Consider the following 18,129-nt stretch of genomic DNA (forward strand, 5'->3'; position numbering starts at 1 on the left):
CTTAAAAATACCACCACCCCAGACCGCCCCCCACAACTGCCAATGATTTAATAAAAATCATGATTGAGTTCAGTTGTCTACATTCCTGACATGAGTGGCAAGATCGGGAACGGACTATAAAAATTTTACCTCACTGGAACACTTGGACAAAACAAACAAAAAACTGCTTCAAATTCCCGTAATATGCTTGAATACTTAAGGAACTGCTAATCAGCCTCTGGGAGGTTTGGCTAGTACATTAAACAGTTCAGTCACTATTCCCTTGGAAATGTGTCTACAGCAAGAACTGTATTTCACTGACCTTGGTCATTCCCAGACCTGGCATCTGGAAGTATGTGGCATATTCACTGAATTTACCCTAGACTTATGAGAAAGCCTTTCTACCCTATCTCTCCCAGTGCCTGTCCTAAACTGGAGAATTCACTCTGGGAAGACCATCACCCCAACTGACTCTTCCAGTGGATATCACTAGCTTGAGGATACTCATTAGTCAGAGACCCTGACTCCTCAGGCTTCTGCAAACACACCAGCAGAGAAAGCTCATCTAAAACTGGGGAAAGCTCAGGGAATATAACTATGATTTTGTGATTGAGATGTAAGACAAAACTGCTTTCTTTGGTGACCATGCACGTAACAATCCCAATCTTGCAAATTCCCGGTTGGTGTTTCTTCAGTGGTTGAGAAAAGATGCATCAAAGCTGAGTGGTTTTTGATGCTGCCTTCAACTAACTCTCTAAACCCATTTATCACCTTAAACATTATCAACACCTCCCATTTTAATCTATTCTAGTAAGTTAACTGCAAGAGACTTTTACAGTAATTTTTATCTTAGGAAAATGCTTCCTGATTTTTAAATTTCCGGCCATCCATGAACAAACACTGAACAAGCCCTTTAGGGCTTTAGTAGCATGTGTATCTTCTAACTTTACTGAAGTTATCAGAGCCACTTAATATTTATATAAATATTACACAAAAATTTTATATGTCACATATATATAATACACAAGTATTTCTAATCCAGAGCTTTCTAAACAAATACCTAAAATGCAAAATGCTTATGTTGCAAAAAAGAGTTATGTATACATACTCATAGAATTTGCTAGATTCTGACAGGTGGTAGAGTGGAAGAGCGACTCCTACATGAGACACTCATCTCAGGAAGTTAAGCAGAACCCTACAGAACATGGCTGCTTCCTCAGCACTTGCATCCAGCTCTTGCCATAGCCAATATTGACAACACAGTCATCAAACACTGTCTTGAGTTATTGGTCAACAGAGAATCTTTGGCTCAAATCAAGAACACTACTGCTCCTTTGTGTTTCTTACACATCACTTTGGCAGTCAACTGTTCAACAGACACTGCTGGTGCCTCCATCTGTCAATGTAACTTTGACAATGGAGCTCCAGGATGATACCCAGAATATACATGCAGACGTCCACATATATGTATACAAAAACACACACACACACACAAATACATATACAACTAGGGAAGTACCAATTAGGTAATGAGTTTCACACTGGTCTCAGTCAGAATACTGCTGATGTAGCTCAAACAGTAAGGGACTCACCACACTGGGAATACAAGCGTGGGACAGCAACAAGGTTTCATTTGTTCTTTCTCTATTTATCAGCCCCAGAAACTTCTTTTTCCCCCCTTCCTTCCCGTAAACAGCTATGAAGTCCTGTGGAGTCTCTTTCATGTATCTCTCTCATTCACTTGACAACTACTGACTGACTATTTGGTTCCACAGGTAGGGATACAAGAGCAAGCAAGTCTGAGGCAGGGGCTGCCTTCCTGAGGCGGACAGTCTCCAGTACGGCAGACATGTTAAGTCACGAGGCAATTTTTACTCAGCTAGGTAAACATTTTGGTAGGTGGAGACTAGTTCAGGGCACCAGAAGAGAAAGCTCAAAATGGGAAGGACATCTGGCTCACACTTAGGGTCTCAGAAAGAGTTTTGGGGAGGAAAAATAAGACTTGAATCTATCTCATCTCTTCATTCTAATAATACAGCACAGATACAGACCTTTTTCTTGCCCGGGCACACTCTATTCTTTTGCTTTCCTGCCTTTAATCTTACCTTGGACAGAAACCCTTACCCTCAAGATAAAAAGCAAACTTCACAACATAGGACTCTTTTAAGATATGGCTTCCCATTCATTTCTTTCTTTTTCTTTTTTTTTTTTAATTTATTTTCAGCATAACAGTATCATTATTTTTTCACCACACCCAGTGCTCCATGCAATCCGTGCCCTCTATAATACCCACCACCTGGTACCCCAACCTCCCACCCCCCCGCCACTTCAAAGCCCTCAGATTGTTTTTCAGAGTCCATTGTCTCTCGTGATTCACCTCCCCTTCCAATTTACCCCAACACCCTTCTAACTCCCCATGTCCTCCATGCTTTTTGTTATGCTCCACAAATAAGTGAAACCGTATGATAATTGACTCTCTCTGCTTGACTTATTTCCATTCATTTCACCAAGCTTCTACCTGCTTCTGTATGTAAGATACAGAACCATCTCTGTTTCTGAAGTGTCCTGTACTCACTCATGTCTACCTGAAGTATCTTTCCCTTTGTGATTCAACACTAGATCAAGCTTTCTCTTCTTTGAGAAGCCTTCCCTGATCACTCAGTCTGGGAGAGGCACCTGTTTTGATGTATTTTAAAGTTATTCTAGACATCATAACAGTGTAATATTAAGTATGCATTATTTGATTTAACTTCAACTTAGGTACGGTCAGCAGTCCTAACCAAGCATCCATATTTCAGAGACTGCTAGCTAACACAAATTCCCAAAAGTGGCTACTCAAAGTCCTTTGGCTGTTCATTATTGACCAATACCTAAGATTTTGCTCATTAGCTCAAAAAACACAGAAATTTTTCTACTGGTGAAATTAATGTTTGCTAATCTGAATGGTAAACATGAGAGATGGGCTCTCACTGCTAAAATAAAACATATTCAAGGCACACACACACACACACACACACACACACACACACACACTAAAATATTTTAGAGATAACCCCAGTTCTTGCTTGGACAGTGAGTAAGTCTGTACCTGATCACCTAGGAATGCCACCTGGGGCCAGTCACTGGCTTTGGAAGTTTCTGTTTGTCTGATGCTGATTACAAGAATAAGAGAATACTACTTACATCACACTGCTACCCCCTGACAGTAGTAAGACACTTAACATCACAGAGAGTTAGGCCATTACTAAGTTTAAAAAATAAGTTACATGAGGCTATTTCTAAACGAGTATTTAATAAACATCTTTAAGTATGGCTGGGTTTGCTTTCCTTATAATTAGTAACAAAGCTTTAGAGGAACAGCTAAGCATTTCTCAAACTTCTTCATTGGGCTTTTTACTCTAAGAGCAAAAGAGTCATATTAAATCCACTTAAGTCACCCCACACAGCCCCTCCACTCTGCTCTTGTGTACCCCAGGCATCTTCTGTAGCATGTGTCAACCTGTACAGCCACTGTCAGTTTACATGTCTACCTTCCCCAGTAAGTGCTGAGGTCTTTGAGAACAAGAACTGTGTTTGTCATCCCTGTAGTCCCTTGCTTAGTTCAGTATCGACATACAGAAATACCTGCAGAATGGACAATAAAAAGCAGCAATAATAAAGTGATAGGACATCTGATAGTACTAGGATTGGGGGATTTGTGTTTTAACACCAGTTTCAGTAACACCAGTAACACCTGAGTCCCTACTATGTGCCAATAACTTACCAGGGATTTACTTTTTGTCAAACACAGTGTTAGGCCCTTAAATAGTATCTCATTTAGGGGTGCCTGGGTGGCTTAGTCGGTTAAGTGTCTGCCTTTGGCTCAGGTCATGATCTCAGAGTCCTGGGATCGAGCCCCACCTCAGGCTCCCTGCTCAGTGGGGAGCCTGCTTCTCCCTCTCCCAATCCCCCTGCTTATGTCCCACCCCTCCCCCCTGGTCTGTCAAATAAATAAATAGAATCTTTTTAAAAAATAGTATCTCATTTAGTCTTCAGAATACTTCTGAGAGGTAGCACCATCATTTACAACAGAGGAAGCAGAGAGGCTGACTAAGAAAGTTGTTCCATTAGGGGCGCCTGTGTAGCTCAGTCAGTTAAGTGCCTGACTCTTGATTTTGGCTTGGGTCAAGATCCTCTCTCTCTCTCTCTCTTTCTCTTAAAAAGAAAGAAAGAAAGAAAGAGAAAGAAAGAAAGAAAAAGTTATTCAGATAAATAAGCAGAAGAGTCAATCTTTGAACCCATGTCTGGCTGAATCGAAAGCACATTTTTAACCTCTACCTTAGAAGTGTGTCCCATAGCTAACACTTGAAAGCTTAGGCAAAAAAAGGTCCCTCTGGATTCCAATTTGTTCATCTGTATATGGAGCGAGGAGACCAGGTGATTCAAGCCCCCCTTCCCCCCGTCACAGTGCAGGGGCTCTGGGTGGCAGCAGTCATCGCCTCAGTCCGCCTGCCCTTGCGCTCCTGACAAAAATGGAAGAGATTTTCCTGGGCAGCGTGGAATAGGGCTTTTCGGATAGCATATTTTGTTTTTATTCTTTTTCTCTTTTAAAAACGTCTCAGGGGATTCTACAGGCAGAGAAAAGGGACCCATTTTTGGCACAGGGCTTTGAAGCTAGAACCTGCTGTTAGTTACCAGAGCCAGCAAGTTGTTATTTTTGTTCTACAATTCTTCACGGACACGGATGCTGGCTGAAATTATAAAAAGGGCAAGGAAAGAAAACCTACATCCAGGGACACTTCAGTTGTCAACAAAATAAAAGCGGTAAAAGAAAACAGTAAAAATGTCAGCTTGTTAACCACATTTCAACTGTACTGTTGCAGCTGTATACAGAAAAGGATTTTAGACCTGGTTCTCTTGACACCATCTGAGAACTCCACAATTGAAAGACTCACACCCTTTCTGTGCTACAAAGTTCACAGTCAGGGACTGAAGTGGCATAAGTAAGAGTTCCATCCCACAAGTATTTATTGAGCACTTGCTTATGCAGTATGAAATGCTAATATCTCGGGCCAGTCTTCTTTAGGCAAAGTTATCTGGAGGGAAAACACATCAGTAGGGAACGAATATCTTAGGCTATCCTCCTTAGAATATCTTTTATCTGCTACCACTCACTGATCAGGATATCTGCCTGGTAAGGAGAATGGGAATTCTAGAACAATGAAAGTTCTTAGTTGCCAACCCCCCCATTTGGCTTCCTGGAAGAGCCAAGGAATACTGGTGATATGTTATTAAGGCATCCAATCAGAAAGAACCTTTGACAGCACTGAGATGATTAAAAATCACTGTCGTTTTGAAAAAATTGCTCAAGAGAGGAGAATAAAGACATAGAAGGGGGAAGGTGGATTTATGCCTTTAAAAGTCACTACCATCTACAAATGAGCAGAGGGGAAAAAAAGAGAAAAAAGCAAGAAACAGACTCTGACCTATAGAGAACCAACTGATGGTTACCAGAGGGAAAGAGGTTGGGGGGATGGATAAAATAGGCCATAAGGATTAAGAAGTGCACTGGTCATGATGAGCACGGGTGATGCATGAAGTGTTGAATAACTATCTGGTACACCTGAAACTAATACAACCATATGTTAACTACACTGGAATTAAAATAAAAACTTAATAAATTGGAAAAAAAACTCACCTTCTTAACAGCAGAATCTCCTTTGGATGGATGACAAGAAGGAGACATTTTTACCTAGAAAAAAAAGGCAAACACTTTAATATTCTTTCTGTCATAATCTAGTTTTATTTGATCCACACTCAAAATACTCAAATAGAATTGGTATAACTGAGAAAAAACAGGCATTTTCAGAGGAACAATGAATAGATCTTTTTTTTTTTTTTAAGTCCCTTTGAAACTTTCCTGGAGATCAGAAGTCAGTAGTTAGCCAAGATAAAAATATGATTAGGGTAAGAAAAGTAGAACAGATGGCCCAGACTGGTTTTAACCGAATGGTGAGGAATCAAACAGACACATATTTCTGTTGACAATGTTAATCAACTGATGCAATATGCAATGGTCAGCATTTCTTACAAAGAACAACTCAGAGTATCCTTGGTGATATAATATCCCCTTTAGGCAAGACATGCAACAAAGAATTTCATAAAATAGTGAAAGATTAAGAAAAAGTATCGGCCAAACCATATCAAAAAGATGTTTGGAGCTCAAGAAAGAGAAGACTGATGGTGTAGGGATATCTTGAAATACCTGAGGGTTGAAAAAGATTGTCAGATCAGAAAAAAAGAGCAAGACTCAACTACATGTTACGTGCAAAATCACATTTTAAACGTGCACATTTAAAATGTGCCTTTAAAAAGGCACAAATAGGTTACAAGCAAAAGGACTGCAAAGATCTACCATGCTAGCAATAGATTTCAGAGCAAAGATTATTACCAGGGATAAAGAAGATCACTTCAGAATAATAAAGAGGTTGATTCATAAGGAGGACCTAACAATCCCAGATATCAATGCATCTAATAGCTTAAAAATAAGTAACAATTTATAGAACTGAAAGAAGTAAAAAGATTTTATAGTCAGGGATTTCCACACCTTTCTCTTTCAATATATTAAAGAATAAGGAGGCAGATATTTAGAAAGGATTTATTAGATTTGCAGGAAACAATCAACTAACTAGATCAGCTGGACATTTATAGAACACTCCACCCAGCAAAAGCAGAATACACATTCTTTTCAGGTACATATGGACCACCACACAGATTATTTCCTGTTAATAAAGTAATTCTCAATAAATTTAAGCAGATCCAAGTTATACTAAAGAAGGTTCTCTGATAACACTAGAAGTAACTTAGACTCAGCAACAAGAAAGATCTCCAAAAAACATTTCCAGTTATTTAGGATCTAAGTTATACTTTCAAATAACCCATGGGTCAAAGAAGAAGTCAAAAGGAGGGGCACCTGGGTGGCTCAGTTCGTTGAGCAGCTGCCTTCGGCTCAGGTCATGATCCTAGCGTCCTGGGATCGAGTCCCACATCGGGCTCCTTGTTCCGTAGGGAGCCCGCTTCTCCCTCTACCACTCTGTCTGCCTGTGCGCTTGCGCTCTCGCTCTCTCTCTCTCTCTCTGACAAAAAATAAATAAATAAAATCTTAAAAAAAAAAAAAAAAAAAAGAAGTCAAAAGGAAATTAGATCCTAGAAACACACAACCTACCAAGAATGAATCATGAAGAAACAAAAAATCTGAATAGACAGCAACTAGTAAGAAGATTGAATCAGTAATCAAAAACCTCCTAACAAAGAAAAGTGCAGGTCTATCCAGAAAACTTATTGGTGAATTCCACCAAACATTCAAAGAATACCAAATCTTCCAAAAACTCTCCCAAAAAATTAAAGAGAAGGGAACACTTCCAGCCTCACTGTAGGAGGTCAGCATTACCCTGATATCAAAGCCAGACAAGGATACTACAAGAAAAGAAAATTACAGGGTACCTGGGTGGCTCAGTGGGTGAAGCGTCTGCCTTCAGCTCAGGTTATGATCTCAGGGTTCTAGTATTGAGTCCTACATCAGGCTCTTTGCTCAGCGGGAAGCCTGCTTCCCCCTGCTCCCGCCTGCCTCTCTGCCTACTTGTGATCTCTCTCTGTCAAATAAATAAATAAAATCTTAAAAAAAAAAAAAAGAAAAGAAAATTACAGGCCAATATCCCTGGTGAACAAAGATGGAAAATCCTCAACAGAATTCAACAGCATATTAAAATACTAGTGAACAGAATTCAACAGCATATTAAAAGGATCACACACCATGATCAAGTGGGATTTATCCCTGGGATGCAAAGAGGCTTCAACATATACAAATCAGTAAGTGTGGTATCCACATTAAGAGAATTAAGGGGAAAAAAACTATATGATCATCTCAGTCAATGCAGGACAAAGTATTTGCCTTTTCATGATAAAAACATGCAACAAACTAGGATTAGAAGGAAACTACCCCAACACAATAAAGGCCGTGTATAAAAAAAAAAAACCCACAGCTAACATCACACTCAGTGATGAAGACGGAAAGCTCTTCCTCTTAAATTAGAAACAAGAATGCTTGTTTTCTTTCACCACTTCTGCTGAACATAGTATTAGAAATTCTAGCCAGGGCAATTGGGCAAGAAAAAGATATAAAGACTATCAAATTGGAAAGGGGAAAAATAAAATTATGTTTTCAGATGACAGGTTTTATGTAGAAAACTCTATAGAGTCGACAAAAGTAACTGTTAGAACAAACAAATTAAATAAAATAGCAGGCTACAAAATCAGCACACAAAAATCAGTGTTTCTGTACACTAATAATGAACAATTTGAAAAAAATATTAAAACAATTCCATTTACCATAGCATCAAAATGAACTTAGGAATAAACTGAGCCAAGGAGGCAAAGATAAAAAGAAAACATCCTGTATTCCTGGACTGTTAAGACTTAATTGTTAAGATGTCCACACTACCCCAAAAATCTACAAATTCAAGGCAATCCCTATGAAAATCCCAGTGGCATTGCAGCAGATATAGAAAAGCCCATCCTGGGGCGCCTGGATGGCTCAGTGGGTTAAAGTCTCTGCTTCGGCTCAGGTCATGATCGTAGGGTCCTGAGATCGAGCCCCGCAGTGGGCTCTCTGCTCTGCAGACAGCCTGCTTTTGCCTCTCTGCCTGCCTCCCTGCCTACTTGTGGTCTCTGTCAAATAAACAAATAAATAAAATCTTAAAAAAAAAAAAAAAGTCCATCCTAAAATTCATATGGAACCTCATGGGACCCTAAATAACCAAAACAATCTTGAAAAAGACCAAAGTTGCTGAGTCTAAGTTAATTCTAGTGTTATCAGAGAACCTTCTTTAGTATGACTTGGATCTGCTTAAATTTATTGAGAATTACTTTATTAACAGAATTACTTTATTTACTTCTTAAAATTTCTAAACTTACTACAAAGCTACAGTAATCCAAATTGTGCTACTGGGATAAAGACAGACATGTAGACCAACAGAATAGAGAGACCAGAAATCAATCTTCACATATAAGGTCCACTGATTTTTGACTAGTGTACCAAGACCATTCAATGGGAGAAGAATAGTCTTTTCAACAAATGGTGCCAGAAAACTACATATACATATGCAAAAGAACAAAATTAGACTTTTACCTCACACCATATAAAAAAACTAATTCAATGTGGATCAAAGACCTAAAAGCAAAGGCTAAAACGATAAAACTCTTCTTTAGAAGGAAACGAAGTTTCATGCACTGGATTTAGCAATGATTTCTTAAAGATGACACCAAAGACAGAAACAACAGTTAACAAAAAACAGACAAACTGGACTGCATCAAAATTTAAAAGTTTTGTATACCAAATATGTAAATATAATAAAAAGGCAACTCATAAAATGGAAGAAAATATTTGCAAATGAAGTGGGATAAATATCCAAATTAAAGAGTTAATATCCAGAATATACAGACAGCTCTTAAAACTCAACAACAAAAAACCAAAAAATCTGATAAAAAAAAAATGCACAAAGGACTTGGACATTTCAGTAAAGGTGTATGAATACTCAATAAGCACAAGATAAGATGCTCAACATCATTAGTCATTCACAAAATGCAAAGTAAAACACAATGAGATACCATTACACACCTAGTAGAGTAGCCAAAACTGAAGAGACTATACCAAGGGTGTGGAGGAACTGGAACCCTCATACAATGCTGGTAGAGGAATAAACTGGTACAACCACTTGGGAAAGCAGTTTGGTAGCTTCTTAAGATGATAAACACACATTTGTCATAGTTGTCAACCATTCCATTCCAAAGGTATTTACCCCAGAGAAATGAAAGTATATGTCCATATGAAGACCTATACGTATACAAATCTTCAAAACAGCTTAATCTGTAACAGCCAGAAACTGGACAGCTGGAAACACCTATCACCAACTGGTGCTATCATAAATAAACCATGGTATATGCATTACACTGAAGTACTACTCCATAATAAGAAGAAATGAATTCTCATAACAACATGGGTGAATCTTGAATAATTATGCTAAATAAAAGGAGAACTTACTTGATGGTTCCATTCATGTTAAACTCTAGAAAATGCAAATTATTCTATTATAACAAAAAGGCAATTTGGTGGTTTCTGGGGAACAGATGGGAGAAACTGAGTAAGTTTTTAGCAGTGAGAGGGTCACTATCTTAATTGTAGTGATGAATTCAAGGATAGATACATGTCATATTTATATGCCTTTGTATATGTAAATTTATTTAATATCAGTTATACCTTAATAAAGCATTTAAAGAAATTTGTAGGATGCAACTAAAAATAGTGCTTAGAGGAAGATATTTACAGCTTTTTATACTACACTGGGGAATAAGAAAGGTTAAAATGAAGGACCTATATGCTTCCAATTTAATAAGCTAGAAAAAGAAAATCAAAGTAAAATAAAACTAAGTAGAAGGAAGGAAATAAGGAGCAGAAATCAATCAACAGAAATCAAACAAAACACTATAGAAAATTGACAAAGCCAAAAGTTTATTCTTTGAAAATATCAATAAGACTGATAAACTATAACTCAGATTGATCAAGAGAACATATAACAATAATATCAGCAATGAAAGATATATTACTACATACTGGAATACTTATTCACATTAAAAAGAGGCTATTATGAACAATTTTATGCCAATAAAATAGGCAAAATAAAGATCTGACAACTTTTTTAGGAGGGGAGAGAGGCAGAGCGGGAGGAAGAGAGAGAGAGAACCTTAAGCAGACTCCACACCCAGTGGATCTCAGGTTTCCGATCTTGAGAGCCTGAGATCATGTCCTGAGGAGCAATCAAGAGTCAGGTGCTTAAGACTGAGCCACCCAGGAGCCCCAAATATGACAAATTAAAAGGACATGTTCCTTAAGAAACAGCTTATAAAGATGGACCCAAGATGAAACAGAAAATATGAATAACCCTATATTTATTAAAAAAAAAAAAACCCTGAAGCATATCTAATTATCTCTTAAAGAAAACTCCAAGTCTACATGGTGTCAGCAGTGAATTCTAGCAAATACTAAGTACACAGGGATTAGTATCTGAGATTGGAATAGCAACTTGTTAGTTTACAAGGAAAAATAGAATCCGTATTGCAAGCACTGCAACAGACAGTAGACAGGATCGGTCTAGGATGATGTAGCCAAGGTGTAAGTATTAGGCAAGCAAATGGATTCAAGTTCTCCAACCGCTTCAGTTCTGACGGTCTATTTCTAAGAGCCTCCAGTACAGACGATGAAGGCATTTCCTATCACTGTGGCATCCAGCTATTCAAAAAGGACCACGTTGCAGCCCTTCTTTTTTTTTTTTTTTTTTTTCCCTCCTTTCCCCTCTAACTTTCAGAGTAACTATAGAAAACATACCTCCTCTCAGGGGTCAAAACAGCTGGCTGTCCAGACTGTCCTTTTGGTCTTAGCAGGTCTGCAAAAATTAGACTTGACAGTCTTTGCTTTAACATACCATGACATTAATACTCTGGAATTCACTCCAGATGTATGATGTAGCTTGCTAAACATGATCCAATTTTAACTCCTGGTATGCTCTTTTTGAAAACGGAGAAAATAGATTTTCAAAGCAAAGTAGATATTTAAGCTTAAAAAATGACCTCATGAAAGAATCTGCAGATTTTTAAAAAAACAAGCCAAGAACTAGACGTGATGCTGGACAATTTATCTGAGAAAGCTGTTCTCTGGAGATTAAGTTAGAGAGTGTTTGAAGTGGCAACAGAAATGGTTCAGCATCACCCATGAAAGGTCTTATTTTTCATTTAACAGAATTCCTTCTGGAAATGCCTCAGGCAATGCGGCTTGAAAGAGACACTTTAAATCCAGGTATGCACACACTAGATCTGGGGATATGGATGATATATTAAGCTATGGCCTTAATAATGTTAAACTTTTGTGATCTTTTTTAATGATTTCCGACTTAGAGAAGCAATGTGATCTGAAGTTTAACAGCAATAGGGATACCTTCCTTATCGCTTCTTTCTTTCTTTCTTTCTTTCTCTCTCTCTCTCTTTCTTTCTTTCTTTCTTTCTTTCTTTCTTTCTCTCTTTCTTTCTAACAAGCCTTGGTTGTTCTGGTTACCAAAGGAATATATGTTCGCAGACAGAAATTTAGAAAATACTAAAAGGCAAAACAAAGGAAATAAAAATCACAATCTGATCGCACAGCAATAACTACTATTAACATTTAGAGTCCCATTGTTTTGTGATCTTCCCATGTGACCTGTTGAAAATGTTTATTTCACCATATCTGTATTGTTCCACCACAGGATTTTTCTATTAAGCAGTCCCTTCATTGCAGAGATAGGCTATCACTAATTTCACCAACTATTGGTAAGCTACTGGGGCACTTAGGTTGTTTTCAGATTTTTTTATTTAAAAAAATGCTGTCATAAACATCTTATAAATACTTGGCACACACTCTTGATGTGTTATTTCCATTGCACCTATAAGTCCCTGCTTCAAAAAGTATAGGACGTTTAAAAATACATACTGACAATTTTTCTCCTGACAAGGAAGATGGATCCACACCCCTTTTCCTATAATTCTGAAATCCCAAAAACACTGAAACAACAACAACAAAAAAATACATACATTTTTAAACTTTTGGCACTGATAGCAAAACCCCACCTGAAGTGAAATAAGGCTATTTATAGTCTTTATTTATCCCACATATCCCCATTGGGAATGTTCTATTAATAACAATATATGTACCGTATTACCTTTCTTTTCAGCACTTCAAAAAATGCCATTTTTTTTTTTTGTGAAGTCAGCCATCAGAAACTTCTGCTTCCTCCCTAAACATTTTTTTCATATTTTGTTAAGAGCTTATAAATGTTTACCAGAGAGGCTGTCCAATACAGGTTACCCTGCCATTACTAGAACTGGAGCTCTCTTTATTATATTTCAAATACTTTTTCTGAATGATCCCCACCCCTACTTTGTCCAGGACTCCAATTACAGGTGTATTTTGCCACCTGAAGTTGTTTCATAATTCACTGCTGCTCTATTCATTTCTTTCCAGTCTTTTTTCTGTTTGACCTGGCATAATTGTCGTGCTACATATTCAAGTTCACTAATAGTTTCTTCTGCAATATCCACTGTGCTGTTAATCCTATCCAGTGTGCTCTTCAACTCAGACACTGAAGTTTTAATCATTAGATGTTCTATTGATGTTATGACTTCCACATCTCTTTCGAACATGTCCAGCCTCACCTCTAGCTTCTCAAACATATGGAATATAATTATAATAACTTGTGATGTTCTTGTTTACTCATTCTATCATCTGTGCTATTTCTGGGTCTGTTTCAATGGATTGCTTTTTTAAAAGACAATTTTTAAGGACAGTTTCACGTTCTTGGCAAAGTTGAAAGGAAGGTACAGAAATACTGCATACATCCTATGCTCCCATCCATGCACAGCCTCCCCTGTCATCCACAGGCCCCATCAGAAGGCTACACTTGCTACAGCTGATGACACGTTACACTGACACATCATTATTACCTGAAGTCCACAGTTTACATTAGGGTTCACGTTTGGTGTTGTGCCTTCTGTGGCTTTGGACAAATGTGGAATGATATATGTCCACCACTACAGTATTATACAGAGTATTTTCATTGTCCAAAAAGTCTCTGTGTTCCATTTATTCACCCCCACCCCACCCCCACTAACTCCTGGCAACCACTGATGTTTTTACCGTCTCCATAGTTTTGCCTTCTCCAGAATGTCATATAGTTTATTTTTTTCCCTCCACTTTATGACTTGCATTTTTCCTGCTTTCTTGATCAAATGCCAGACATTGTGAATTTCACCTCGTTGGGTTAAATGCTTTTGTAATCCTTAACATATTCTTGAACTTTGTTCTGAGATGTAGTTAAATAGTTGGAAATAATTTGGGGCGCCTGGCTGGCTCAGCCGGAAAGGCATGTGACTCTTCATCTCAGGATCGTGAGTTCAAACCCCATGTTGGACATATAGATTACTGCAAAGAAATAAAACTTAAAGAAATATTTGGAAATAACTGGATCTTTTTTAGGTTTTGCATTTCAGTTTGGTTAGATAATTGGATCTTTTTTAGGTTTTGCATTTCACCTTTGTTAGGTGGGATCAGAGCTGTAGTTGGTCTAGGGTTAACTTTCCCCAAGTTAATACTCAGTGTACCCATGAAGTATGCAGTGCCCCAGCTGGCAGTACTCCTGGCTCTGGATCTGGGGGCAGTGCTACTCTAATCCTTTTATGGGTTCTTCTGGCCTCGAGTATACACTATTTCCTCATACAGTGAACAGTATTCAACCTAATACTGAAAGTTGTCATCTACAGATCTCTGGGCAGCTCTCTCCCATCTGTACTTTGTTCTGCAAACTCCAGCCACCTTGCTGTCTCCTCAACTCTGACTGGTGAGCTCTGCCTCAGTTTTCCCTCCCTGGGCCAGGGTGTGGAAACTTTCTCCTGGCAGTACACTAAAAATGAGCCTAGGGCTCACATTTTTTATTTCTCATCTCTCAGGAGTCACACTCCCTCACTGCTTGATGTCCACCGTCTTGAGAACCACTTTGTATGTACATTGTCCATGTTCCCCGAGAAACTCCAAATGAATCCTGTCAGAAGCTGAAGCCCCTATATTACCTTCTAAAATGAAATTTAAAATCAGAAAAATGCTCAATTCTGAACCTGTCTGGTCAGAGGGTTTGCTCGGGACTGCGGACCTGTAGCAATATGCACTCCCACTGCTAATGCACAAAGTGTTGGTCTCTTCACATCCTCATCAATATAAACGTGTATGTATTTTGAAATGTATGACAGTGCCATCATTTAATATTTTATAATAAGTTATTTTTAATAACTTGCCAGTTCAGTAAGTTTAAGAAATGGCATCGTATTGCTGTTTTAGTTTGTATTTCTTTGATCACTGATAGAGTTGAGCATTTTTCACATTTCACTGAATAGAATTTTCAAATGTCATCTGTTTACATTCCCATCAAGACTTCAGCTCTACATAAAGACTCGAAACACTCTTCAGGCACTACTGTTATCATCTGGTCTCCTGGACAGAAGCCATCTCTGGATCAAAGGGAAGTCAGCCAATTTCCAGGACTTTCAGCATCTGATTTTCAAACTGCGCCGGCAGCGGTGACGACGGAGCTGCTCATCGTGATGTGGCTGTCGATCCATTTTCCACAGTCACAGGAAGCGGACCGCAGCAATCTGTTTCAAACCCTTCAGTGTTGCCTACTACTCTAAGAATAAAAAGGAAACTTCACCAGACCTTCCCGGCTCCTCAGGACATGATAGTACCTCCTCAACCGCATTCCTTGCCAAGTTCCCCTTTAGTTTCTCCATTCTGACCACTGAGCTTCTCTCAGGTCCTCGAATGTGTCATCGCTCCCCTCGGTTCTCCTGATGGCACGGTCTTCACATGGCTGGCGCCTTTCTATCCTTCGGGTCTCAGCTTAAACACCACCTCTGCGAGGGCGATTCCCGAATCACCCTCCAAAAGCAGGCTGCCCCTCATGTTGTTCTTCCCACAACATTCTACTCTTCGCCCTGATGGGACTCACAGCCTAGCACAAGTTGGAATTACAAATCTGATATAGTTTGTTTACAATTTAATTATTGTCTAGCTACATAATGGGAAGCTACATAATGGTAGGAAATATATTTTCAGTTTTAGGGGGGGTTGTTCAGTAATGTGTACTTAGTCCCAAGAATTTGGCATTTGCTCCAAATGAATCACTGAATACTAGGGTATAATAGAAAGATTATTGGAAAAGGGGCAAAGGTCTCCTCAAAGAGATTCATTTAAATTAGAATCATTTACCACCTCTATGCACTTCTAAGCTACATTAACCCTCATTTAACTTGTAAATTTAAGCTATAGGATATTCTTTGGAGATATGTTGCTGTCACCAAATACTGAAATTTCACTGTTTAGCCTTTAATTTCCATCTAACTTGTTTGTAACAGGGAACTAACACTCTTTAAAAATGGACAAATGAAAACAGGCATTAATCCCGGTGTTCAGTTTCATTAAATTTGGTTTAGAGACCAAATCTCTGATTTACAGCAGGGATCCAGACTAAATAAGCAGTGGACCATAGTTAATAGAAAACTATGACCAGGGGCACCTGGGTGGCTCAGTGGGTTAAAGCCTCTGCCTACAGCTTAGGGTCATGATCTCAGAGTCCTGGGATCGAGCCCCGCATCAGGCTCTCTGCTCATCAGGGAGCCTGCTTCCACCTCTCTCTCTCTGCCTACTCCTGATCTCTCTGTCAAATAAATAAATAAAATCTTAAAAAAAAAAAAAAGAAATCTTATATAAAAAAAGAAAACTATGACCAGTGAGCATAAATAAATGTCATTTATTGAATAATTTCTTGGAAGTTATAAATACTTCCCTCTGACATTATTTATAAATCTACTCCAAAACATAAAACATTTTCTTAGACAACTCTAAAAATCAAGAAATAAAACTAACTCAAAGTGCCAAGAAAAGTATCAGCTTATTTCATTTAATTCTTTTCTGTTCTGATTATTAAAAGAGGAGGAGGAGGTGGCTATTTCCAATCCTCTTCTCAGATATTTACCTCTTAATTGGGGGGGGGGCCTTTGATATTTGACTAATGTACATGCCTTTCTACCAACAGGAGATGATTTATCCAACCCTATAAAAATACCAAGCAATAGGTTATAAAACTTTCTGGGACGCCTGGGTGGCTCAGTTGGTTAAGCAGCTGTCTTCGGCTCAGGTCATGATCCCAGCGTCCTGGGATCGAGTCCCACATCGGGCTCCTTGCTCCACAGGGAGCCTGCTTCTTCCTCTGACTCTGCCTTCCACTCTGTCTGCCTGTGCTTGCTCTCGCTTGCTCTCTCTCTGACAAATAAATAAATAAAATCTTTAAAAAAAAAAAAACTTTCTAATGAGTCTCTAAATACTTGTTTATTTTTGTTAAAGTTTTACAAGGAATAACAATTTGAATGTTTCTGGCACATAAAATGTGTTCGCTTAGGGGTATCCTGGGTGGCTTAGTTGGTTGAGTGTCTGACTCTTGATTTTGGCTCAGTCATGATCTCAGGGTTCCTTGGGATAAAGCCCCTCACTGGGCTCCATGCTCAGTGGGGAGCCTGCTTGAGGATTCTCTCTCCCTCACCCTCTACCACTTCTCCTGCTCACGTGTTCTCTCTCTAAAATAAATACATCTAAATAAAAAAGTGTTAGCTTAATACCAGCTCTCAAGTATTCTAAGCCCTGTTAATAATATAATGTTAAAACTATAATTTAGTAAATCTTCAATTATGTTTCCTTGAATTCACATGTTGCCTGTTGATCAATTATTTTAAAACTGAATCGCAGGTTAATTTCTCCTATTGCTCACCAGTGCCAATGAAGATGGTTATTCGCTACTATAAATTTAATATAGGAGTAAACAAATAATCTAAGAAAACCATTACATTATATTATATAGCATATGGGAACAACACTTGTGGAGAAAATACAGTAGACTGATAAGTACTTCAATTGAAATTTATTTCTCCAATGTAGTTTGTCTGAAATCAAACTAGAGAATCAGACAGACTTGCAAGATCTAGTTATGGGTCTAAACATTTCAGATTGAGCTACTGTAAACCCGAGGCAAGGTGAGGAGATAAGGAAGGAAAGAAGGAAACTTGAGTCATTCTTCCCATTCATAAGAAATAAAAGTAGCTATTCCAAAGGAGAGTAGGCTTTCTGGGGGAATAACTCCCTATCATGTCTGTGCACACATGCTATTGGGAGGCAACTAATATGACAGAGTTCTTGTTTATATATATTGACCACTTATGCAAAACAGAAATGAGGTAGGGAGCAGCAAGAAGACAGGCCTCATCCACCAAAGCCACAGTTTTGAGGGTAACTATTGCATTTTGTTGGGCTGGAGTCAGAAACCGAACAAGTGAAAAATTATCACAAGTCTTGGAAAAGAAGGAAACAAAAAGCTGATTGGACTGAAAGATCTTGTTACAGAGGCAGTGAGAAGGTTCAAGTGCACTCAGTGCCTCCTGGTAGTAGCGAGCAACAAGTGGGAGCTGACAGACCACCTCAGCTTGATTTTG

The 18,129-nt window shown here is 38.5% G+C and overlaps 1 protein-coding gene across 3 annotated transcripts in view; it reads right to left on the reverse strand.

Annotated features, from left to right (window-relative positions):
* The window catches only part of VPS8 (VPS8 subunit of CORVET complex), a 247,363-nt gene that overhangs the window by 25,023 nt on the left and 204,211 nt on the right, over window positions 1–18,129 (reverse strand). For 2 of the 3 annotated variants that reach the window (XM_032338586.1, XM_032338595.1), the window contains one exon: window positions 5,657–5,710. The exons of the other annotated variant lie outside the window; for it this stretch is intronic. In XM_032338586.1, coding sequence (XP_032194477.1) covers window positions 5,657–5,710 — 54 coding nt within the window. The remainder of the gene's footprint in view (window positions 1–5,656; window positions 5,711–18,129) is intronic. 3 annotated transcript variants of the gene reach the window in all.

The sequence above is a fragment of the Mustela erminea genome, chromosome 1, assembly GCF_009829155.1.
Source record: "Mustela erminea isolate mMusErm1 chromosome 1, mMusErm1.Pri, whole genome shotgun sequence".
NCBI lineage: Eukaryota > Metazoa > Chordata > Mammalia > Carnivora > Mustelidae > Mustela > Mustela erminea.